We start from the raw sequence: 25,660 nt of genomic DNA on the forward strand, positions 1-25,660 counted from the left end.
GTTTACCAGCTAAACAATGGATACACCTTTTCAGCTTTGCTTGTTTCACTCCAGAAAACAAACTTTTCTTAGCCAAACGCGTAATCCCCTTCTCGCTCATATGACTCAATCTTCTGTGCCACAATTCTGATAATGTCACTTTCTACCAAATTTATGGAGTCATTAATAATAGAACCTTGTGCCATATATAAATGACCAGACTTGACTCCTCGAGCCACTACTAACGAGCCCTTGGTGAGCTTCCATTGACCATTAAAGATGGCATTATGATAACCGTTATCGTCTAATCTTCCTGTAGAGATCAAATTAAAGGGAAAGTCTGGAGCATGCTTAACATCTTGAAGAACTAACATTGAACCATTATTTGTTTTCAAATAAACTGTGCCAACACCAAATACCTTAACTTCACTGGTATTGCCAATCTTTAACACTCCAGAATCGACATGAGTATAAGATGAAAAAAGTTTTTTCTTGGTGTGACATGTGAGGTAGCTCTAAAATCTACTATCTAGCTCGTCTCATGGGATACCAAATTGATGACGTTTTCATCATTAGCAAAAAGAAGGTCATCTCGAACAATAGCAGCGACATTGTTCTCGTTATTTTCAACTTTCTTTCCTTCTCTAATGTCTTGTAACCACTTGTGGAAAAGCCTTTTGATGTGTCATTTCTTGCCACAGTAGTTGCATGTAATATTATGGTATTTGGACCTTGACTTCTACTTTTACCTCTACTCCTCGAGCCTCTTGTTCTGTCTCTCTCTCGGTCTTCTATAACCAAGATATCTGCTCGTGAGGACGAACCCTGAGATTTTCTCCTTACTTCCTCGTTCAACACACCACTTTTGGCATATTCCATGGTCACCTTACCTCCAGAGCTAAATTTGTCAAAGAAACACAAAGAGTTTTCCAAGAGTCTAGGAGAGTATTATGAAGCCAAAGTCCTTATATCTCATTATCAAAATTAACTCCCATTTCAGACAGCTGATCAAGGACACCCTGAAAATCATTTATATGATCAAGGATAGGGTTGCTGATCGGGTCCAACCCTATACCAACTATAGAGTGGCAAGAGCGATCGATGTAGCTTTTACCCTAAAAGGTCGGGATCGAATCTACGATATGTTTGGAGTTGGATTCCTATCTAATCTAGCAGTGTGTAGTGTTCTTGATTGCACTTCCAATCATTCTTTGTTTTGTAGCTATTCTAATTTTAATTCTAATAATGTAGGAAATTAAGCTAAGTAGATATTTTTGTAGGGTTTTCTAAATTGGTAAAGAGGTACTAGGGAAGTGACTTACTCCTAGGTGAGTATCTAACGGGATCTAAAACTTAGGGAAATAATGTTATAGTTGGGATCGTGATATAGCCAATGCACATAGCTACTCACTCTATACCTCTCGGTAGTTTGAGTGACTTTGCCCTAATTGGCTTTCTCATGCCCAATTGGGTGTTCAAATTGTGCAAGCAAAGTTGGCTCAAGTCGGGTATTACTATCTCTAAGTTTAACCCTTTAATTGGGGCTATCAATCTCTTGAATGCATCCCAATTCCTTGTTGGCCTGAATTTCCTAGACTTGAGCTCTCTTTCTCAAGAAGAGCCTAATTCAAAAAGACACAAATTAGTGTTTGCAACCACCAATTCAACATAAAAAGCACAAATCAGGCCAAATATCAATTACCCATAAACATCTAAGCCCTAAAATAGGAAACCCATTAAATACCCATACTAGGGTTGAGCCACAACCCTAGCTAATGGGTTTAGCTACTCATAATTAAAGAAGAAATCATAGATGGAGATGAAATAGAAGTCATAAATTGTAATTACACGTTAAGAATCTAAGACTAATTGCTAAACAAGCTATAAAATTACTCAAAAAGGTAAAAATGGCGGGTTCACGTACTCAGTTATACAAAAGATGACCTAAAAATCTGAAAAAGAAGTATTTATACACAACTAAATTTTTCGGACAAAAATGCCCCTGGTAGAGGTACCGCTGACAGCGGAAAATGGACCGTTGTAGCGATGAGGCTACCGCGGCCACATAAAATCAAGCGCGGACCGCGGTCTTCAGTTTTCAACTCAACTTCAGACTCTCTAAATCTCTCCTCCGCTGGCCGCGATAAAATGACCGCTGCAGCGGTGCAGCTACCGCGACCGCATAAAATCACCGCAGGCCGCGGCAACTTGCAGTCCCAAAAATGCAGCTCTCTGATCTTTGCCACCGCGGACCGAAAAATCAAGACCGCCTCAGCGGTGAGTCCTCCGCGTCCGTGGTTGATTTTTCGTTGTAGCGCTCAGTTGACTCAGCTTTGACTTGTGCAGGTTTCACTCCTTTTTGAGCTGATTTTTGACTTTCTTGTCTCTTTTTGAGCAAACACTGCAAACAAGCACAAGAAGTTAGCTTTTCGGAATACTTTTACACACCATTAATCTAAAACTCAAGCAAAAAGGAGCATAAAATAGACTAGAATCCCTAGTTATCAACTCCCTGAAACTTAAACGTTTGCTTGTCCTCAAGCAAACAAAGTAATTCCCACCTCCTCAAGATAAAGGAAAGGAAAATTCAGCTGTCCTAAAGTAACCTCATCAAGAATCAATTGGGACTAACAATTATCCTCAACTCAAATGCATTATCAGCAATACACAACCTTTTAGCACCATGGCTATAGTGCGACACAAAAACATCAGAAATTGACTCAACTCATCAAGGAAACTCTTTCTGTTACATTGGTCATTATGGAACCCAAACTCATACTCCTCAACTCGCCACAAGCAAACCTCACTTTTAGATTGTAGCACTCAGAACGAGGATTGTGGAAAACACACTCATCTCTCTCAAAGGAAGGTCACAAGTCCGTCTCTAAGTACCATAAGCTTGCCTCTTATGTTAGTCTCCACTAATGTAAGCTCACCCAACTCAAGATCATATAGAGTTTTTGTGGTGATGTAATGAAGGCTTTTGGTTCAGGGTATGATATATTGGTCTAAGAAGGTTTCATCTTCTCTTAAGCACTTCATTTGCTTCATTTTGGCACACATTTTCTTGACTCTTTGAGTCATTTACTTCTTCTTTAGTGGCTAGAGAGACACACTGTCAATCTTTCTTGTTCATTTCAATCCTTCTTTTCCTTTTCAATATTTCCATGCCTTTCATCTTTTATTTTTGTTGAATCCCTTTATTTCTTCTACATTGTTCACTTTCTTTTTGAATTTTTGGCTTTTCTTTCTTTTCTTTGCCTTTCCTTTTTTTTCATTTTGTACCTTTTTTTCACTTTTGCATTCCTCGTCTCTCCCCCCAAACTTATGCTTTTGCCTTGTGCTAAGGAAAGATAGGGTGCCAAAAGAGGATCATTTTAGAACGGATAAAGGCTTGTATCATGGTTATTGAAAGAATAAGGGATATGGCTCAACGAGGTTGACTAAGGATATCATCATTGGTAGGCTATGTATGTTTTCAAGTCTCAATTAGGATCAAGGAGAGCCTATAATCACTTCTCAAGTAAGGCTTCACTTAGGATTACGCCTCGACAAACATTCAGGGCAATTTCTAGACTCATTGGCACGAGACTTGGACTTGCAAATCAATATCTCACCACACAAGTTATAGGATTGCTAAAGCAACAGAGTCGGGGGCCTACAACAACCTTAGCTAAGATTTGAGCAACACAAATGGTTCTAAGAAACCACTCGATGATTGTTTAGTCAACACAAGAGTCTCAATGTCACAACTATCATCATCCTATACACACCAATTTGTTTTTAACCATAAGGTCAAAGGTAAATGTATTAGGCCCAAGTGAAGCTTTTGCCTGCGGCACCATTGCTCACTAACTACTATTTGCACAAAAACAAAAAGAATAATAGACTCAAACCCTTAAGAAGGTTGTCATGCCATCCATCATCGGGAAGAGCCACCCGATTCACACTAACTCTACCTTTGGAAAGAACCGTGGCATTAAGAAAACCAAAGGCTTATTAATCACACAAAAATTGTAAAATAAGAAGCTATACTATTAAGGAAAATTGCAAAACAAGCTATGAAGAAAAATGTGAAAAGTAAACTAAATATGTACAATAGGGGATTTAGACGAATATACATAAGAGGAAATGAATATATACATGAGAGAGTAACTTTATATACATACCAAGATCGAAAAATAACGAAAAGTAAAATAAATGGTAAAATTATATACATACCAAAAATGAAAAATAAGTATAAAGAAAGAAAATAGTATCATAATTACAAACCAACTACCAATTCATCAAAGTAGGGCCATCCCCTCAAATGAAACCTAGCATTGTACTCAATGCTAACTAACCAAAAATAAGCTCAAAAAGAAGGGTAGAGAGTAAAGGAAACTCCCTATGGGTCCTCTGTCTGCACCGGGTCCTGTGGTAGCATGGGGTCCTGTGGTTGGGCTCTTGGATCACCTGTCTCGGGGGCCTGTGGCTGGCTAGAAGCAACTCTCTCAGTTGCCGCCAGCTCGATCTCTACATCATCAACTCTGGGCACTATTCTCCTCCTCTTGGGCTCTCTCTCAATCTCCTGCTCCTGGACCTGCTCTCTCTGAGCTGCTGGAGGTTGGTCCTATAATAGCAGATCCAATGGTAAGTGGTCTGCTGCCTTCATCTTCTCCACCTCCCCCGTCAATTCCTTCACAGACTCCTTCGAGGCCCGAGTCTTTTTCAGCTTCCTTGTTTGCTTGCTCAGCTCTTGAAGTGATTTTCCTTGAATTGCTAAAGCATCCATTATAAGATTTTGGTTCTCCGGGAGCTTCTTATGGTTGTCCAAAAGCTCATTGAGAGACCCCTCTACCGAAGCTGGCACCTGTGGCTGTGGGGGAACTGATTGGGTTTCCATTGAACTGGATAGCAAAGATAGCTTAGAAGTTGCTTCCTGCATCCAGTTGTTGATACTAGAGAGTGTTTGGCTCAATCTGTGGGCAGTCAATGGATATGCTGAGGAGGATGGAATTTTTGAAGGCATGGAAGTAGATGGTCCGGAGGCAGGATCTGGCATGGCAGTGGGAGGCTGTGAAGTAGTGACCACCACTACTGGCTCTTCAGACTAGCCAGTAGAAGTAGTAGCTTTGCCCTTGGATCCCTTGGATTTGGGGTTTTTTGGACCCTTGAGGTTGTACCATGAAAAGAGCATCTTGGGTTTTACCTTCACATCAAAGTGTTTCTTTTATCCACTTCCTGATCTTCCAAGTATATGGTAAGGAAGTTCGGGAAGGGGTACGATTTATCACCCTCATTGACCACCCTGGTGATCACCCTAGACATGATATTCCTGACATTGATGGGGACCCCGCCATAGTAGCCGCCACTATAATCGCCTAGGAGATCGGCAAGGTGTTTTCATGGGTAGTGGGGTCTAGCCTGCTACGTACAAAAGTATCCCAACCCTTCACCTCAAAGTTTAGTGTGTTCCTCAATATAGGAACCCCTGCTGTTAAGCATGCTGGGGTGGTATCCGGGAGAGCCAGGTATGATGCCAACCACAGTCGGGATGCCTCATCCATCGCCACTTTTTCTAAGTACAATGTCTAATCTTCATCATTGAAGCCCAGGTATTCATTGATCGTCTTCCCTTAAAACTTAACTTTCAAGTTCCGCACCTTAGTCACTTTTGTATCCTTCTTGATGTGGGAGGCATTGGCGTAGAATTCCTTGACTAAGTGCTCATTTGCATCTGACACCCTACTAGTGAAGTAATCCCATCCCACTCACCCATTGAAGTGCTGCTTCACGTTGGGGTTGTGAGGCAGAAGATCCCGCTCCATGAACTGGAGCTCATGTATAAGTGACCTTAAAGGCCACCACTCCTAGAACTTGTGATATTCCAGCTCACTGACAAACCTCCTTTGCCACACTTTAGGGTTTCTAGTCCTTTCCACACCCCCTATTTGGGTCACACCCCCTCCCTCATCATCCGGTACCTCATCATATATGGGATCCTGTCCAGGTGATAAAGCTGTAGGTGATGTTGAAGCTGAAGACTCACTACCCTCTGTTGAGCCATCAGACGACTCAGTAGAAGAGGCATCAGGAGAAGTAGGAGAGGCTGAGGGTGTAGGTTCATCTCTCAACCTATGTCTCTCTGTGAAGTCGAGTACATATGTATTCACTGAATTAGACTCTAAGGCCTCTCGGGAGGGCAAATACTCACTTCCTTCAGAATAGGAAGCAACTCTATCTACAACTTTGATGTTCTTCCTCATTTCCCCAATTGATTTCCGAACTGCTGGGGTCAATTTATTCTGTCCTCATCCCCTACCCCAGGAGGATTCCGCTTTCCCTTTTTGTTTTTCACCGCCTCCTCTAGATTTAACCATTGTCTACAAGTATAATCAGTTGAAAATTGTTAGTTCAAATACTAGAAGAAGCAGTGCAGAAAAGCAGTATAGCAGTTGACAGTGCTTGAACAAAAAAGTGGACAACGGACTGCAAAAAAGGTATCGCGGCCGCCAAGGCGCCACCGCGGATCGTGGAAAAAAGGAGGGCGGCTGCGGTGGTTGTACCGCTGTCTGTAGAAAATCGAACGCGACCGCGGACCCTTATTTAGACCTCTCTGAGCTTGAGCACTACGGACCGCAAAAAAAGCATCGCGGCTACAGAGAGGCACCGTTGGCAGCGGACGTTGCCACCGCTGACCGCGGTTATCAAGACTTAAAATTCTCAGATAAAGCATATGACCGCGAAAAATCAACCGCGGCCGCGGAAGTTGAAATTGGGCCTAGCACACCTGGGGTTTCAGATGTTCTTGCATTTTAGCAATCTCCTCTATATTTTTAACTCCACTAGGTGTTCATTAACAACTCCTAACTATATGAAGCCTAGCCTAATTAACATTAAACAGCCCTAGGGTAAAATTAAAAGATAAAGGGAAGAAGAAGTAAAAACTAACAGGTAAAATAACAACAAGTACAAAATTGAAGACTAATGAGGGAAATGAAATTACCAGATGTGAAATGTGCAAGGGAAATGGACTCTAAATCTTATGCGTGCAGCTTAGGGCGTGGAGTGAACAATGAAATTAAGCTTGAGAGTGAAATGGGCGAAAAAGGTAAAAGGCCTTATGACCGCCTATTTATAGAAAATACCCAGGGGCACACACGATCTTACCTACCGCAGCCGCGGTAAATCACCGCGATCCGCGCTGGAGCAGAACTTAAGGGCTGTAATTATGAGACCACCGCTGAGAGTGGAAAATGCTCCGCGACAGCGGTAAGCCACCGCTGACCGCGAAAAATTCACCGTGATAGCAGTTGAAACTTTAGAGAACCCTCATTTTGGACTGTTTAGCACCGCTGACCGCCATCAAATTCCGGCTCCGCGACCGCGAAAAATAGAGCGCGGCGGCGGCCCAATCTTCAGGGAGTGTCAAAATTTTCCAGCTTAGTCTTGCACTGCATCAAACATCTCTACACACATCTCACAACCAGTTAGTCCAAAAATAAATCCTACACTAAGAAGAAAATAAAAAAAAAAAGAAAGAAGAAAAACACATGGGTTGCCTCCCAAGAAGCGCCTGATTTAACGTCGCGACATGATGTATGTTACTATCAATCACTTGAGATGGATCATTGCCACTACGTGGCTGTCATCAAATTTGCCAAGATAGTGCTTTACTCTATGGCCATTAACTCTGAAGATCTTACCATGTTTGTTTTTTAAATCAAGAGCACCAAACGGAGTCACAAGCACCACCTCAAAAGGTCTACTCCATTTTAACTTAAGCTTTCCCAAAAATAGTCGTAATCGGGAGTTGAACAAGAAAACCAAATCACCCACTTTGAACTCCTTGGCGTGAGCATACTTGCATGTAAGTAGTTCATCTTGTCCTTATACAAAGAAGAGCTAGAGTAGGCATGAAACCGGAACTCATCAAACTCATTAAGCTGCTCCACCTGAAGATTTTCTACAACATCACATTCCAGATTTAACTTCTTCAAAGCCCACATGGCCTTGTGCTCTAACTCAACTGGCAGATGGCAAGGTTTCCCAAACACCAACTGGTACGGACACATACCACTCAGAGTCTTGTAAGTAGTCCTGTAAGCCCACAAAGCATCATCCAGTTTCTTTGTCCAGTCAGTCCTATTTGCATTAACCGTCTTTAACAATATGTTCTTAATCTCCCTGTTGGAGACCTCCACTTTCCCACTACCTTGAGGATGGTAAGGGGTACAAACCTTGTGATTGACACCATACTTTGCAAACAAAGTGTCAAATGCCTTATTACAGAAATGAGACCCTCCATCACTGATGATTGCTCTAGGAGTGCCAAACCGAGTAAAGATACTCTTCTTGAGAAAAGCCTCAACACTCTGGGCCTCATTGTTGGGTAGAGCCACGGCCTCAACCCACTTTGAAACATAATCAACGGCCACCAGAATGTACGTGCTGCCACATGAACTCACAAAAGGTCCCATAAAGTCAATGCCCCACACATCAAATATGTTAACCTCAAAAATAGTGGTGAGAGGCATCTCATCCTTATTTGAAATTCCACCCGCTATTTGACACTCATCACATCTCTTCACAAGCTCACTAGCATCCTTGTACAATGTAGGCTAATAAAAACCACAACTAAGCACCTTTGAAGCTGTCCTTGCCTTACCATGATGATCACCATAGGGAGAGGAATGACAAGCATCCAGAATACTCATTTGCTCCTCTTCCAGAACACATCTCCAGATCATCCCATCATTACAGATTTTGAACACGTAAGGCTCATCCCAGTAGTAGTCCAAGCTATCCGTTTAATCTTCTTCCTTTGGTTAGAAGAGAGCTCACACGGAACAATACCGGTCACAAGAAAGTTGGCAACATCCGCTAATCAAGGCATGCTATTCACAGATACAGAGAGGAGTTGCTCATCAGGGAATGAATCATTAATTTCAAGGCTATCACAGGGCCTCCCATCCTCCTCCAATCTTGACAAATGGTCTTCCACTTGGTTTTCACTCCTCTTTCTATCAACAATCTCAAGGTCAATCTCTTGAAGCAATAGAACCCATCTCATCAACTGAGCCTTAGAATCATTCTTTGTCATCAAGTAGCGGAGTGTTACATGGTCGGTATGAACTATCACCTTGGCGCCCATGAGATAAGGCCTAAATTTCTCCATTCCGAACACAATTGCTAACAACTCTTTTTCCATCACTTTGTAATTCACTTGAACATCATTCATTGTTTTGCTTGCATAATACACCAGGTGAAACATCTTATTTACTCTTTGACCCAAGACTGCTCCTACAGCAACATCGCTTGCGTCACACATGAGCTCAAAAGGCAAGCTCCAATTGGGTGCGATAATAATGGGAGTGGTTGTCAATTTGTACTTGAGAAGTTCAAAAGCTTTCATACATTCCTCATTAAACACGAACTTGGCATCCTTTTCCAATAACTTCTACAAAGGATTCACTACCTTAGAAAAGTCTTTGATGAATCTTCGGTAGAACCCCGCATGCCCAAGAAAACTCCTAACCCCCTTGAGTGAAGTAGGAGGAGGAAGCTTTGAGATCACTTCAATTTTAGCCTTGTACACTTCTATGTCGTGCTTTGAGATCTTATGGTCGAGGACAATGCCCTCCTCGCCATAAAGTGGCATTTTTCCTAATTAAGCACAAGATTGGTCTCTTCACACTGGGCCAACACCTTGTCAAGATTCTTTAAACATTCATCAAAAGTGTCACCCACAACACTGAAGTCGTCCATGAACACTTCCAAGAAGTCCTCAACCATGTTGGTAAATATAGCCATCATACACCTTTGGAATATAGCCGGTGCATTACACAAACCAAATGGCATCCTAGAAAAGGCAAAGGTGTCATACAAATACGTGAAAGTAGTTTTCTCCGATCTTTCGGAGCAATCAAAATATGGTTGTAACCTGAGTACCCATCCAGAAAATAGTAGAAGGCACGCCCAATAAGTCTATCTAGTATCTGGTTAAGAAAGGGCAATGGAAAGCGATCCTTGTGGGTCACTTTATTCAACTTTCAATAGTCCATGCACACCTTCCATCCGGTAACAATCCTGTTTGGAATCAACTCATTTTGCTCATTGATAACCACAGTCATACCACCCTTCTTTGGCACACATTGAACCAGCAAAGTCTAAGAACTATCCGAGATAGGGTACACAACCCATGCATCCAACCATTTGATCACATCCTTTTTGACAACCTCTTGCATAGCCTCATTCAACCTCTTTTGATGTTCCACGGAGGGCTTGACATCATCTTCAAGTATAATCTTGTGCATGCAAAAGGCGGGGCTTATTCCCCAAATATGAGTTAGAGTCCATCCAATTGCCTTATTTCTTCTTTGGAGCACCTACAGAGTTGCATCTACCTGGACGTTAGTAAGACAAGATGAAAGAATAATAGGTAAAGTTAAACTAGGGCCTAAGAATTCATACCTGAGATGTGAGGGCAAAGGCTTCAACTCCAAAACGGGAGGTTCCTCAATTGAGGGCTTTGTTGGGGGAGTCTTTCTATTCTCAAGATCCAAAGAGAGCTTTCGAGGCTCATAAGAGTAAGAGCCCATTCCATGCAAAGCGTTGACACACTCCACCCGACCTTTATCTTCATTGACATCAAGGTTCAATAATATCGCTTTTAGAGGATCCTACATATTGATCATTGCACTAGTATCATCAACTATCACTTCTATCACAAGATCCACAAAAGAGCACGCTTAAGTACTATTTGGCTTCTTCATCGATTTGCACACATGAAAGACCACTTTTTCATCACCCAACCGGTCCTATGCTTCCATATCAACCAATGCCTTCTCAGTTGCAAGGAAAGGTCTTCCAAATATGATCGGAACCTCATAATCGACCTTACAGTCCAAAATCACAAAGTCAGCATGTAGAATAAACTTGTCCACCCGAACAAGAACATCATCGATAATATCAAACAGCCTCTTCATTGTTCTATTCGCTATTTGCAACATCATTGTTGTAGCCCTGGGTTGACCAATACCCAAAGTTTTGAACACGGAGTAAGGCATCAAATTGATACTTGCTCCCAAATCGCGCAATGCCTTTGCAAAATTCGCCTCCCAATGGTACATGGAGTGGTGAAAGCGCCGGTATCTTCAAGCTTTGGAGCCATCAAGTGCACAATTGCACTTACTTGATGAGTCATTTTGATGATCTCACAATCCATGGATCTCTTTTTAGTCACCAAGTCTTTCATGAACTTGGCATAACCTGACATTTTTTCAAGAGCTTCCACCAAAGGAACATTGATTGATAAGCTCTTCATCATGTCAATAAATTTCCTAAATCATTTCTAATTCCTTTGCTTCGCAAGCCTCTGAGGGTAAGGTGGAGGAGGCCTTGGCAAGGGAGCTTTAGCCTTGGGCACTACCGTTTTCGGTATGTCTATTTACATGTTCCCTAGACGAGTTCATGTCATCTTGAGTCTCCACCTCATTATCATTAATATCAATTCTCACTTCCGCATTCAAATTCTTTTCACTCACTTGCTTATCAACTATAGAAACATCATCATCTTGTACTTCAACCTCATCACTCACAATTTCCTTTTGCTTGGAGGTATTCACATCACCACCTCGACCGCTTCTAGTAATCATCACCATTACATGCCCGATGTTATTTCCACCCTTCGGGTTTACTACCATATCATTAGGTAGAGCCCCCTTAGGGTGAGTATTCAAAGATTGCAAAATCAGACCAATTTGAACCTCCAAATTTCGGATTGAAGTATTGTGGGATGCCAACTAGGCATCAGAGTTGGCGTTCTTCTTCATCATTTGTTCAAACATCATCTCGATCCTTCCCATCCAATTGTTTGATGAGCTAGGACCTTGGGACAGAAATTCAGGTGGGTTGTTTGGTTGTTGGTACATCGGTGGCCTTTGAAAGACTTGCCCCTCATTCCCTCGATTTCCATTATTCCAACCCCCTTGGTTGTTATTTCCTCCCCTATTGTTGTTGTTTCCACTCCAGTTGCCTTGGTTATTCTGGTTGCCCCAATTCTGATTGTTGTTCCCCCAGTTGCTATTGCCTTGTTGGTTTTGATTCCCCCAATTTCCTTGGGATCTCTACTATTATTGTTGGTTAGGAGCATTGTCTCTTTGTCCTTGGTAATTGTTCATGTACTGCACTTCTTCAGTTTGATCATCATAGCCATCATCTTGATTGAAACTACCACTACTTTGCTCATATTGATCCGGACTACCTTGACCTTGTTGACCTCTTTGTCGCTTCTTGTTAACCAACATATTAACTCCTTCCATAGCATTTACTTGTTTAGGAGCTTGAACTTGGTGCAATTGAGCTTTTGCCAACTGGTTCATCATTGTAGTTAACTTTGTTATTGTCTGGTTATGATCATGGAGCTCTTTGTGCAAGTGGATGACATTGGGGTCACCATGTGGCACATTGGCTCGACTTTGCCAAGCTGAGGAGGTATCTGCCATCTCATCCAATATCTCACACGCCTCAACATAAGGTGTGTTCATAAAATTCCCCCCTGCTAGCTGGTTCACTACATTCTGATTAGTTGTGTTAATGCCACAGTAGAATGTCTGCTGAATCATTGCTTCGGTCATGTCATTGTTCGGACATTCTTTCACCATTGTCCGATATCTCTCCCAAATCTCATGAAGTGGTTCATTAGGTTTCTATTTGTAGGCCAAAATCTCATCTCTCAAAGTCGTCATATGCCCTAGCGAGAAAAACTTAGCTATAAAATTGTCCGCCAACTCATCCCACATAGTGATGAAATGGTCAGGAAGGCTTTCAAGCTAGTCCAAAGCTTTCCCTCTGAGTGAGAAAGGGAACAATCTCAACCGCAATGCATCCTCTGACATATTTGTTTGCTTGATTCCCCAACAGGTATATACAAAGCCCTTAAGATGTTTATAAGCATTCTAATAGGGAGCACCTGTGGAATACCCTCGCTGCTCCAATAAAGTCAACATCACATTTGTAATTTGAAAATTTTCCGCCAGGATTCGGGGTGGGACAATCGCACTTGCGTATCCTCCATTTGGAAACACCCGAGGAGCCGCTCTTGGAGGTGGCGGGGGAGGGTCTGGAACATTATCATTGGCCTGGCATCCTCGTCTTTGACGTTGAGGTACTATAAGCACCTCATCCTCACCATTATCATCTACCTCCTCCCACGGTAAAACATTTCCAAGAGGATCATTGTTATTGTTCGCCATTTGTACCTGAATTGATGACACACACACAAGTTAGTAAAACAAAAGGAAAGAAAAAAAAGACACAAAACTAGTTAGATAGATAGCCAAAACTATTTAGCTCCCCAGCAATGATGCCAAAAAGTGATCGGGTCCAACCCTACACCACTATAGAGTGGCAAGAGCGATCGATGCAACTTTTACCCGAAAAGGTCGGGATCGAATCCACAGGGAGCTAAGATATGTTTGGAGTTGGATTCCTATCTAATCTAGCAGTGTGTAGTGTTCTTGATTGCACTTCCAATAATTTTTTGTTTTGTAGCTATTCTAATTTTAATTCTAATGATGCAGGAAATTAAGCTAAGTAGATATTTTTGTAGGGTTTTCTAAATTGGTAAAGAGGCACTAGGGAAGTGACCTACTCCTAGGTGAGTATCTAACGGGATCTAAAACTAAGGGCAATAATGTTATAGTTGGGATCGTGATATAGCTAATGCACGTTATCGTTCCCCCTTTTTCCTTCATGGAGTCCGGGGTTCGACATTCATTGGGAACAACTCGTTTCCTTTTGGGAATTGGGTATTTGAAGAGTCGCCACCTAACGGATTAACATGCGTTAGGGCACCTAGAGTAATTGACTCAATTAACCAGTTTGCATTACCAGAGATTAGGGTAAAGGCTCAAAATAACCTTAAGGGAAAAGTGTTAGGCACCCCTCGAGGTCCATAACGGTGGGTCCCAGCCGAACTTAGTTATGTGAATTAGTCATTTAAAAAGTAAGCAGTCTAAACACATATTTGCAAATAAAGGCAGTTTATGCAGTCTATACAATCAAGAAAGTTTAGAAGGTCTAAGTATATGTAAATTAAGGAGGTTTGAACAGTCCAAGCATACATGCATAAACCAAGAAATTTTAGGCAGTCTAAGCACACATATGTGAATTGGGAAAGGGAAGTCCTAAGTTAATTAATCTATAGGATCAATCTGTGCAATGCCCGTTAATCCTTCTCAACTAGAGGGTCTACACATGACATTAGTGCGCATGTCATCATATTCCTTTACTACCTATTACCCTCCCCTTAGTGGTTATATAAGCGAGTTTAATTATCGAACTCTAAGCGTGTTTTACCCGTCCATTCCTTGTGGTCTGGAAGCGTTTAGGACCTCTATACTTAGGCAGTTCTAGACACTCCTAAGGTATTTAAAAGGTAAAATCTAAGCGATAACAAAGAACACATAGGACTGTCAAATAGGGAAGCAATTAAGGGCTTATGTTTGCCTCCACAAGATGGTCTTGCCAATGCTTGTACTTTGACCGCCTTTTGAGTTACATAGACGATATCGAACTCACTTAAAAATATCTGCCACTTGGATAACTTCCTATTTAGCATGGGCTTCTGAAATATGTACTTAAAGAGGGTCCATCCTAGATATAAGGTACGTGGTATAGGCACAGAAGTAATGCCTCAATTTCTGAGCTGTCTAGGTCAAAGCACAACAAGTGCATTCCATTAGAGAGTATCGTGCTTCATAAGGTGTGAATTTCTTACTCAGGTAGTATATGGATTGCTCCTTTCTCCCTTTCTTGTCATGTTGTCCCAGAACACATTCGAAGGCTCCATATAACACAGATAGATAGAGTAGCAAAGGTCGACCTGGCTCTGGCGGGACCAAGACCGGTGTGTATGGACAGGTACTCCTTGATTTTATCGAAAGCTTTCTGACAATCCTCGGTCCAGCTTGTTTCGGCATCTTTCCTCAACATTTTGAAGATGGGTTCACATATAGTTGTGGACAGCTCTATGAAATGACTGATATAGTTGAGACGTCCTAGGAAGCTCATCACGTCCTTGTTGCTCCTAGGTAGCGATAACTCCCGAATAGCCTTAACTTTAGACGGGTCCATCTCGATTCCTCAACGACTAACAATGAATCCCAATAACTTTCATGCGGGAACTCTGAATACACACTTTGTGGGGTTCAGTTTTAAGTTGTACCTCTTTAACCTGTCAAAGAACTTCCTCAAGTCCGCTATGTGATCTGTGGCCCTATTGGATTTGATAATGACGTCATCTACATACACCTTTATTTCTTTGTGTATCATATCATGAAAGATGGTTGTCATGGCTCTCATGTAAGTAGCCCTAGCATTCTTTAGATCGAATGACATCATTTTGTAGCAGTATACCCCCCTATGGTGTTATAAAAGCTATTTTTTCTGCGTCTTCTTCATCCATCCAAATTTGGTGATAACCCGCGAAGCAATATACAAAGGATTGGAGTTCATGCTTGGCGCAATTGTCGATCAAAATGGTTGGCATGGCTCTCATGTAAGTAGCCCCAACATTCTTTAGACCGAATGGCATCATCTTGTAGCAGTATACCCCTCTATGGTGTTATAAAAGCTATTTTTTCTGCGTCTTCTTCATCCATCCAAATTTGGTGATAACCCGCGAAGCAATATACAAAAGGATTGGAGTTCATGCTTGGCGCAATTGTTGATCAAAATGTGTATATTTGGTAGTGGAAAGTCGTCCTTGGGACTTGCTCTGTTTAATTCTCGAAAGTCAACAAATACTCTGACTTTTCCATCTTTCTTCGGAATTGGTATAATGTTGGCTAACCAGGTTGGGTACTCAACCACTCTGAGGACTTTGGCTTTGATCTGCTTAGTAACTTCCTCCTTGATTTTCAGGCTCATATCTGGTTTGAATTTCCTGAGTTTCTGCTTTACTAGCGGACACATTGGATTGGTTGGAAACTTGTGAGCCACTATGGACGTGCTCAAACCAGTCATGTCATCATATGACCATGTAAAGATATCCTCATACTCCTTCAAGAAACGAATGTACTCCTCCTTCTTTGTCGGTGATAAGTGAATGTTGATACAAGTCTCCTTGACGGTTTCGGCGTCTCCCAAATTTATTGCTTCTGTTTCGTCCAGGTTGGAATTAGGCTTATTCTCAAAGTTCTCAACCTCTCTGGCAATCTCCTCAGGTATTTCATCTTCCTCATCTAAGTCACTATCCTTATATTGCGTTGACTCATTACATGTCACAGTCATCGATTCATCAGGAAAAGTAATAATAAAGCTGTAGAAAGAAAAGTGTGGAAGGTAATAATGAATAGTAAATAGCAATGCATTGACTAAAACTGAAAACATCCAAAATGAGTACTGCTCGACGAATCGAGCAATTCTTTTTAAACAAGTGAGTCTTTAAAACAAAATTACGGAAAATATCTTAGATGCCTATCATGGCTATAGAAATAAAATTAAATTGATTGCCAAGCTACCCAGAGACTCGGCGGGCCCGAGATGGCGTGGCAGTCCAGTTCCTGAGAACAGCTCCCTTCTCCACAGTCTGAATAGTGAGGGACATATTCCAGGGACAGATTCCTTAGCCCAGCTAATGCTTCTTCTTTTGAAGTTCCCCATATTGTATTAGCTTGGTAAAAAGTTTGACCTAGATGTGGCACTCGTTGCTCGAGAGGGTAATAATCTCCACGCCATGGAGGCGACTAATCATCACACTCCTTCCATATATACTGATATCCGAGCTCGAAAGTAGTACCATGGCATTTTAGCTGTATTGGTTTGGTGATGCCTTAGAGATTCTTCCCAAGCCCTTCGCCGGGTTCGTACCTAGACCATGCTAGTATGCTTTCTATTTTGTTACTCCACCATTTGTCTTTCTCAACGACATTGACACGTTCGATATGATGATAAGTTTCCCCTCCTATCCTTCTTTTGTTCTCGATAATCGGGATGGTTTGACTGGTGTAAATGGGGTTACTCCCGTCCCTGTGAATGATCACCTCCTGATGGTTCCATTCGAACTTCATGGCCTGGTGTAGTTTGGAAGCCATAGCCCCAACGACATCTATCCATGGTCGGACCAACAGAAGATTATATGAAGCTGATATGTCAAGCACCTAGAATTCAACGTCGAACCAAGTTGGCCCCATCTTCAGACAAAGATTAATCTCCACAATCGTGGCTCTTTGCGACCCATCGAAGGCTTTCACGTTCATGCTTCCTGTCCGTATTTCATGGAAACCTTTGCCCAATATTCTTAGAGCATCCAACGGAAAAATATTATGGCTTGGACCTCCATCAATCAAGACTCTAGCAATGAATTTGTCTTCAAATTGTACTGTGATATGCAATGCTCGGTTATGATTCAACTCTTCAGGCGGTAGTTCATCCTCGTGGAAGGTTATCTTATGACTTTCTAGCACCTGTCCTACCATGTTGGTCATCTCTCCACAGGTGATATTATTGGGTACGTAGGCTTCACTTAGAACTTTCATCAAAGCATTCTTGTGCGCCTCTGAATTTTGCAACAGTGATATGATGGATATCTGAGCTGGGGTTTTGTTCAAATGATCAATGACGAAGTATTCGCTCGCCTGTACTTTCCTCCTAAGGTCATCTGGTCCTGTTTCGATGACAGGTTGCTTGGTAGTGTCATCCTTACTTGGTCATCCCAAGTGTTCAAGTGTATAGATTCTTTCGGTCCTGGTCATTCCTTGTGCAACATCAAATTCTTCCATCTTTGCCTTTCCCTTTCGCCTAACTTAGGCAACGTAATCCCAGGATATTGCTTTTGAATTGAAAGGAGGTGTGGTTGATACTGTCACTATGAAAGGTGTGGCCACTTCCACTTCAAATGGAATAGGGGTGGCCGCAGGTGGATCTACCTCTACCTCAAATGGAACCGATGCAGCTACCTCAACCTCGATTGGTGACGGTGTCTGTACTACAATAGGAGTAAGTATGACTGCGGGTTTAAAGTCATCGCCTTCTAGAATAAGCCCGATTAACCCCTCAAGATCCCATTCTTCATCCATCTCTATTACATGTATCCTACCACCCCTATGATCCGGGAGAGGATTGTTACGGACATTGGGTGCAGCTTCTTTCGCCTGTATGACCTTGTTGTCAATCAGTGTCTGGATTTTATCCTTTAATGTTCGACACTCGTTAATGGTGTGCCCCTTCATACTAGAATAGTATGCACAGTTTTTGTTTGGGTTGACCTATTGGGATGGGTGCTCCACTGCCACAGCGGGAATATGAGTGATGTAACCAACGGCCTTCAACCTTTCGTACAGCTGGTCGATGGGTTCAGCAATAACGATGTATTGTCTGGGTGGTTTGTGGTCAAAATTGGGTCATGATCTTGGATAATTTTGGCGAGTTGGAGGTGACTGGAAATGAGATGGTTGGGAATTATAAGTGTGATAGGCAATGGCCGATTGGGAATATCTGGGAGATGAGGGTTGATATGTAGGTGGAGGTGCTTGGTATGTGGGTGGGGGTGCTTGGTATGTGAGTAGAGGTGTTTGGTATGTGGGTTGAGGTGTTTGATATATGAGTGGAGATTTTGGGACTTGAGCCACCATTACTGCCCCGACGTCTTTCTTTTTCGATATGCCGCTTGATTGTAATGCTTTGTTTGTGACCTGTAGTGCCTTAAAGTTCGTTACCATCCCGCTTTTGATGCCTTCTTCGATCCTTTCACCAAGTTTGATGATATCAGAGAATTTATGGTTTTCAATAACCATCAACCTTTCATAGTATTGCAGATCCAGTGCTCTAACGAAGAACTTGTTCATTTGTTCCTCGTCCAAAGCTGTCCTGACTTTGGCCGCTTCTGACCTCCAACGAGTAGCATACTCGCGGAAAGTCTCAGTGGGCTTCTTCTTAAGGTTCTGAATGTAGAAAATATCCGGTGCATTTTCTGTGTTGAACCTGAATCAGTTCATGAAATCATACGCCATGCTCACCCAGTTGGACCATTTCTTAGGATCTTGGCTGATGTACCAGGACAAAGCATCTCCCGTAAGACTCCTCATGAACAGCTTCATCCGGATCTTTTCATCCTTTACGACCCCGACAATTTTGTTACAATAGGTCCTTAGATGAACCCTGAGATCACCTGTACTGTCAAACATCTCGAACTTAGGAGGTTTGTAACCCTCTAGCAGTTCTACATCCGGCTGTATGCATAGGTCTTCATAATTCAAACCCTATATCCCTTTTCCTCCTTCGACACCCTGAAACTGACTTGTCAATATCTTGAGTTCCTCAGCCATGTTCTTGATGAGCAGGTCCTTCTCAGCGGATTTTGGTGTATAGGAGGTTGGTTGAGTAGAGTAAGGTACAGTTTCCACATACATAGGGTTGTTTTGGTGAGTGACAGGAACCAAAGTGTAGTGGTGGTCATTGGTTGAGTTTTGAGGATTGTGGATGAGTTGTGGTGTGTTCTGGGGAGTGTGATAAGTAGCAGTTGTCGCGCCCCCCTTTTTCCCTCCGCGGAGAGAGGTCCGATTTTCGACATTCCATGGGGTGTGAAAACTTATTTCCTTTTTGGGAATTGGGTATTTGAAGAGTCGCCACCTAACGAGTTATGGTGCGTTAGGGCACCTAGAGTGATTAACTCTTGGATTGGTTTGCATTACTAGAGATTAGGGTAAGGGCTCGAAATAACCTCGAGGGGAAGGTGTTAGGCACCCCTCTTGGTTCACAACTGTGGGTCCTGGCCGAACTTATATTTACAAATTAGTCCATTACAAATAAACAGTTGAATCAAATAGGTTGCAAATAAAGCATGTTTGATAACTCGAGTAATAAGATAAAGATTTTTGAACAAGTTGTATAAAACAAAGGTCTTAAAAAAAGAAATTTTGGAAAAGGAGGAGTCCTAGGTTGGTTAGCCTATAGGATCACCCCACACAATATCCGGTAAATACTCCTCAATGAGGGGCTACACGTGATATTAGTGCGTAGTCATCATATCTCATATCTACCCTTCCCATCCCCTTAGTGGTCATGCAAAACGTGCATTTGGTCAGCGATCTCTATTGCATGCTGTTACCCGTCCCTTCTTAATGGCCTTGGTGGGATTTAGGACATCTACCTATAGGTGGTTCTAGACAAACCTCTAAGGTTTTAAATGTGAAAATTCTAAGGCGACATGCAAAACAACTAGGACTTTAACATATAAAATAAAAGGGAGCAAATAGAGGCTCAAAGTTTCCTCGTCAAACAAGGCACATAAACAACACGACTCAAGCACAATTAAGGGCTTTTGTTAAATAGTATCTTAAGGCAGAATATCTAGGTGAATATGCAGAAGACAAGCAAATTGTTTTTATAAACTCAGGAGTAATAACCCTAGCAGTTGCCTATTGGTTTCTTAAAGCCTGTTAGGATCAGAAAAACATTAAGTCATAGAAATAGTTTCAGAATCGCAATTTTGAGAATGCCCTACAGGCTTGCCTTTACGCGGTATACTGATGGCTGCATTGTATAGTAAGACAGGGCAATTTTTAAAACAAACTTTTAAAAAATTCTATAGGCATGCTATCTAATAATAGATTGAGGCAGTTTTAAAAGAACTTGTTTTAGGAAATATAAACTACTTAATTAAACCAATTCAGAAGTAAACTAAGGGTTAACCGAATTTATTTATTTAAACCAAACTTAGGTGAGATCCATAGGTAGGATTTGATATTGTTCCCTGTAGGCATGATATCTAAGTTTGATACTGATTTTATAGACTTGCAGGCATGGAAGCATACATAAACATTTGTTATAACAGAAACTAGGTTAAATTACATCCTATTGGCATGACATCTATTTGTTAAGCTGATTTTAAGACATTGTAAACATGATTTTATTACGGAATTATTTGAAACCTATAGGCATGGTTTCTAGCATGGTGAGATGACAAAATGTAAAGCCCTATAAGCATGATTTCTACTTGATAAAGCAATCAGATTAAATGTAAAGTCATATGAGCATGATTTCTACCTGTATTACCCCTATAGACATGTAGCTACCCATCCCTTTCACTAGTTACCCCAATATTTGTTTACAAGTTATTACAGCCCATATGAATGAATTACGTAAGTAAATAAGAAAATAAGAAGGTAGTCTATAGGGAGCCTTCAATTAAGCCCAGATTTCTAAAAGCCTCCAACAACCTCAAATGCCTCAATCCCATAGACAAAATCATAGTCTAGGTGCATCAAAGTTCCCTAAGGATCTCAAGGATCCCGGGCAGTGCACATACTGGAGGGGGCATGACTTATTGACTTAGGAGTAGAGTGAAAGTGCTTGACACAAGTTGAAAGGTTTTAATGACAAACTATATTAAAAAGGAAGTTTGTTTGAAAATGATTCAGTAACACAACAGGGGCAGTTTGAAAGAGAGTGGAGTAGTGAACAAAAGTCCAAACACAACACCTTTAAGACAGATTCATACACAGCCAGGAGTCACAACACCAAGCAAGTTCAGTAGTCAAAACAGGGGTCAAGGTATTTGGGGATACATAGAACACTTGACTGTGAACACATAATCAAGCAAAGGTCTAGGAATTTGGTATAGACATGTTCAGAAACAACTGACCAGACATAGTCACAAAATCAGACATAGAGAACAAATTCACATACAGAGGTGATAGGGATTTGGGGATACATGGAGCAACATGGTGGTAAACACATAGAGATAATTGGTGCAGACATGTTTAGAAACAACACAGAGAGGTACTATACTAGTCTTAAGGAAGGGGAGTACATAATAATGTAAACATCGACTACAAGTTTCACAACGAAACCATAAATAGAAGCAAACTAGAAATAGGATGAACTGAAACAATAAAAGAATCATATTGTTGTTGGAACTTTGAATTGAAACTAGAACATGCCAGTAAAGTGGTCAGTAAACAAAGTGAAAGAGTAGGAGAACACAATGTTTAGCCTTGACTTGCGGCCGGCTAACTTAGAATAGTAGCAAGTAGCACAAGAGAGCAGAAAATTTTAAGTGTGAGAGAGAGTTTTTGAACCAAGAGTGTTTGTGTCTTTGTGCTAATAAGAGAGTGTGTATATATAGTTTGAAAACATGTAGCAAAATAAGGTAAAAATCAAAGTCCATCAGTAATTATGGAACTCAGAATCAGTCAGCCAAGAAATCAAGGCAAATACTCCCTTTAATTGAGGAGTTAACTTCAAACGGTAATAGACATATGACGAATAAGGAAGGAAATCATATAATGATGAACATGACAAATAAGGAAATATTTTCTGCATAGTACAAGTACACAACATGTAATAAAGGCTAGGTTCAACATATTTTAATCAAGGAAAAACTTAAGAAACCAATTAATAGCATAATTGACCATAGAATAAGGTCGGAAAACATTCTACAAGGTAAAAATCAGTAGAGCTATCATGCAAAATCAGTGAAGGATCAAACACAAAGATTCATGGATTCAAAATTAGATGATAGTACTGATTTAGCACCACTTTATAAGAACAAACACATGGTAAACAAAACCAGAAACCTAAGAGGTCGAGTAGGACAAGAATCATATATAAAATTAGGGATTCATGTACAGCACGGTCTGAATTAGTAGGCTAAGCACGATACAGGTAGGAGAAGTGAAGAATCAGAAACATTGGCGAACAAAATAGGGTAAAATCACACAATAGGTAGGGAAAACCATAGTTAGGAACTCTAGCAAGCAAACATAGGGCAAAAATCACAGAATCATAGAAAAGTACAGATTAATTGAACACGTTATCAAAATAAAACTCAGAAACCCAAGATTGGAACTAAGAAATTAGGGTTTTCAACATAGGCGAGTTGAAAAAAGAGTAAAATCATAGAATCAGCCAAAATATGAAAGAGATAGAAGTTATAAACATAAAGAATCGGTTTAACAAAGTTTGGAAGAAGTTCCGAAAAACCCTAACTTTAGAAGAAGGTGAAAACAACTTGATATTGATGATTTTTGTAAAAGAGATTCAAGAACAGTATAGAACATCACAGGAAAAGACTCAAATCGTTTAAAAGTCGTATAGATCTAAGAGATGTAAGAAAAATTAGGGCTTAAGAAGAAACCCAAGTATAGATAAAAGAACCTGTCAAAATCTCAAGAATCGTAATAAGTATAGTAGGATTTTACTTGGAATCATACTGAAGTATCCAAGAACAGACCGGATGGAAAACCCTAGATGCAAGTCAGTGTGGCCCAGGTCCCTTGAAGACCTCAGAGGAGATGAGCATGGTAATAGAGGGGCCATTGGAGGCTTAGGGGTTGAAGGGTGGTCACCGGAGAAGACCGGAGAAGAAGGTCGGAGATGGAAAGGGGCTAGGGTTAGGTTGGGTGGTTGAGAGAAGAGAGGATACAAAGGCAGCGGTATTTGGAAATGAAGTAGGGTTAGGGTGTAGTTGGAATTAAAAAAGGAAAGGAATTATGAGGGCCGTTGAACTTTTAGATCAACGGCCAGGATTTAGCGGGTCTTGGGTTGGGTAGGCGGATTTAGGGCTTGGGTCGGGTGTTTTAATTTGAAATTGGGCTGGGGTCGTGGTTTGATTTGGGCTACAATTGAAAGCCAATCTGGCTATATTTTAAATAGGCACTTTCCACCTATATAATTTATAATAAATAATAAATAATTTTTGGAAAATAATTTTATGTACAAAAATTATTTAAAATAGGTATTTATTATTTTAAAAATATAGGGACCAATTTCACGCATATAAAATGTAATTATACATTAAATGGTCTAATATTTTAATTATATGCAATTTAGCTTAAAAAATACCAAATGCAATTATAAAATGCATAAAAAATACATTAACCATAGTTTAGCATAAGTATAGAAATTAAATGACTAAATTATCATAAAAATAATTTGGGGAATAATTATTGAAAATTTATGAATAAAAAGGAAAGGAATAAATCAATTTAAATCCCTAAAATTATGGAAAAAATTGTAAAAACCTTGTGCATGCTCATATATGCATATATATGCTATTTTGAAGGTATTTATGCATATTTAAAATATATAGGGAAAAATTGGGTATCAACAGCTGCCCCGCTTTACCTGGGAAGGATGAAAGAGTTTTCGGGTAAAGAAATGATGGTCAATTTTGACCAGACGAGATGTTTTGAAAGATGGAGGCCGGACTCCGATTTTCAAGTTGCCTACATATCCCTGATTTTACAGGAATCAGGCCATGTGTAGTTCTGGATTCATCCGCGGAGTATGCAGATGGAATTACTGCAAGAACGGACACGCGATGCGAAAACAGCTACAGTGAGTGATTAAAGCTCAGAATGGTTGGAGGGAACTGGAGCGAGATTGCTCCTGCTAGGACAGCGGTTGCTTACTAGTTACCTGCATATAAAAGATGCTATAAACATGTATTTGCGAAAAACTAAACATGATGCAAATTCCTTTTGGACCATGAAGGTTGTCTTTGGACGGTTAAAGATGATGTCCTTGGACCATGTCGTCCGGGCCATGAATTATTTAATGAGGGATTCACAGGCCATGAAATGATGTTCTCGGGCCATGACAATGATGCCTCCGAACCATGACGCCTTTGAATAATGATATGCAAGTTTGAGGGATCATCAGGCCATGACATGATGTCTTCTAGCTATGAAGATGATGCCTTTAGACTATGACGCCTTCGGATAGATTGGAGATATTTTAGCCCATGATGTGCAATAGTCAAGCCGTTATCAAGACAATTATTAGTCTTGTGAAATGGAGGGCAGAGATTAGCCCGATTGAAAAGCGAATAGATAGTGCTAGAAATAGAGCAATATTTGTGCAAACTGGGATAGTGCTTAGTCCCATGCAAGTGTGGAGGCAGGGGTTAGCCTCATCAAGTATGGAGGCAAGGATTAGCCTCATGCAGTCATGGAGTCAAGGATTAGACTCATGCAAGTAGGGAGGCAGGGATTAGCCTCATGCAGATAGGGACTCAAGGATTAGACTCATGCAGGTATGGAGGCAAGGATTAGCCTCGTGCAAGTATGGAGGCAGGGATTAGCCTCATGTAAATGTGGAGGCAAGGATTAGCCTCATGCAAATATGGAGTCAAGGATTAGACTCCTGCAAATATGGAGGCAAGGATTAGTCTCATGCAGATAGGGAGTCAAGGATTAGACTCATGCAAATAGGGAGTCAAGGATTAGACTCATGCAAGTGGGGAGTCAAGGATTAGACTCATATAAGTAGGGAGGCAAGGATTAACCTCATGCAAATGTGGGAGTCATGGATTAGACTTATACAAATAGGGAGGCAAGGATTAGCCTCATGCAAATAGGGAGGCAGAGATTAACCTCATGCAAGTAGGGAGGAAAGGATTAGCCTCATGCAAATGTGGGATTCAGGGATTAGACTCATGCAAATGTGGGAGTCAGGAATTAGAATCATGCAAATAGAGAGGTAAAGATTGGCCTCATGCAAATGTGGAGTCAAGGATTAGACTCATGCAAGTAAGGAGGCAGAGATTAGCCTCATACAGGTATGGAGGTAGGGATTAGCCTAATGGAGGTATGGAGGCAAGGATTAGCCTCATGCAAATACAGGGGACATGGATTAGTCCCATGCAAAGAGCGAGTAGAAGATAAGAGTAGTGTATTTTTTAGCTGGAGAT

The 25,660-nt window shown here is 41.1% G+C and overlaps 1 protein-coding gene across 1 annotated transcript; it reads right to left on the reverse strand.

Moving 5' to 3' along the window:
* Nucleotides 1-10,781: 10,781 nt before the first annotated feature.
* LOC138869668 (uncharacterized) lies at nt 10,782-11,624 on the reverse strand. Its single transcript, XM_070147307.1, has 3 exons — nt 11,415-11,624; nt 11,156-11,281; nt 10,782-11,063 (listed from the first exon to the last, which is right to left on the reverse strand). Exons 1-3 carry the CDS (start codon nt 11,622-11,624, stop codon nt 10,782-10,784), a joined length of 618 nt encoding a protein of 205 aa, XP_070003408.1.
* Nucleotides 11,625-25,660: the final 14,036 nt, after the last annotated feature.

Source organism: Nicotiana sylvestris, chromosome 5 (genome assembly GCF_000393655.2).
Source record: "Nicotiana sylvestris chromosome 5, ASM39365v2, whole genome shotgun sequence".
Lineage (NCBI taxonomy): Eukaryota > Viridiplantae > Streptophyta > Magnoliopsida > Solanales > Solanaceae > Nicotiana > Nicotiana sylvestris.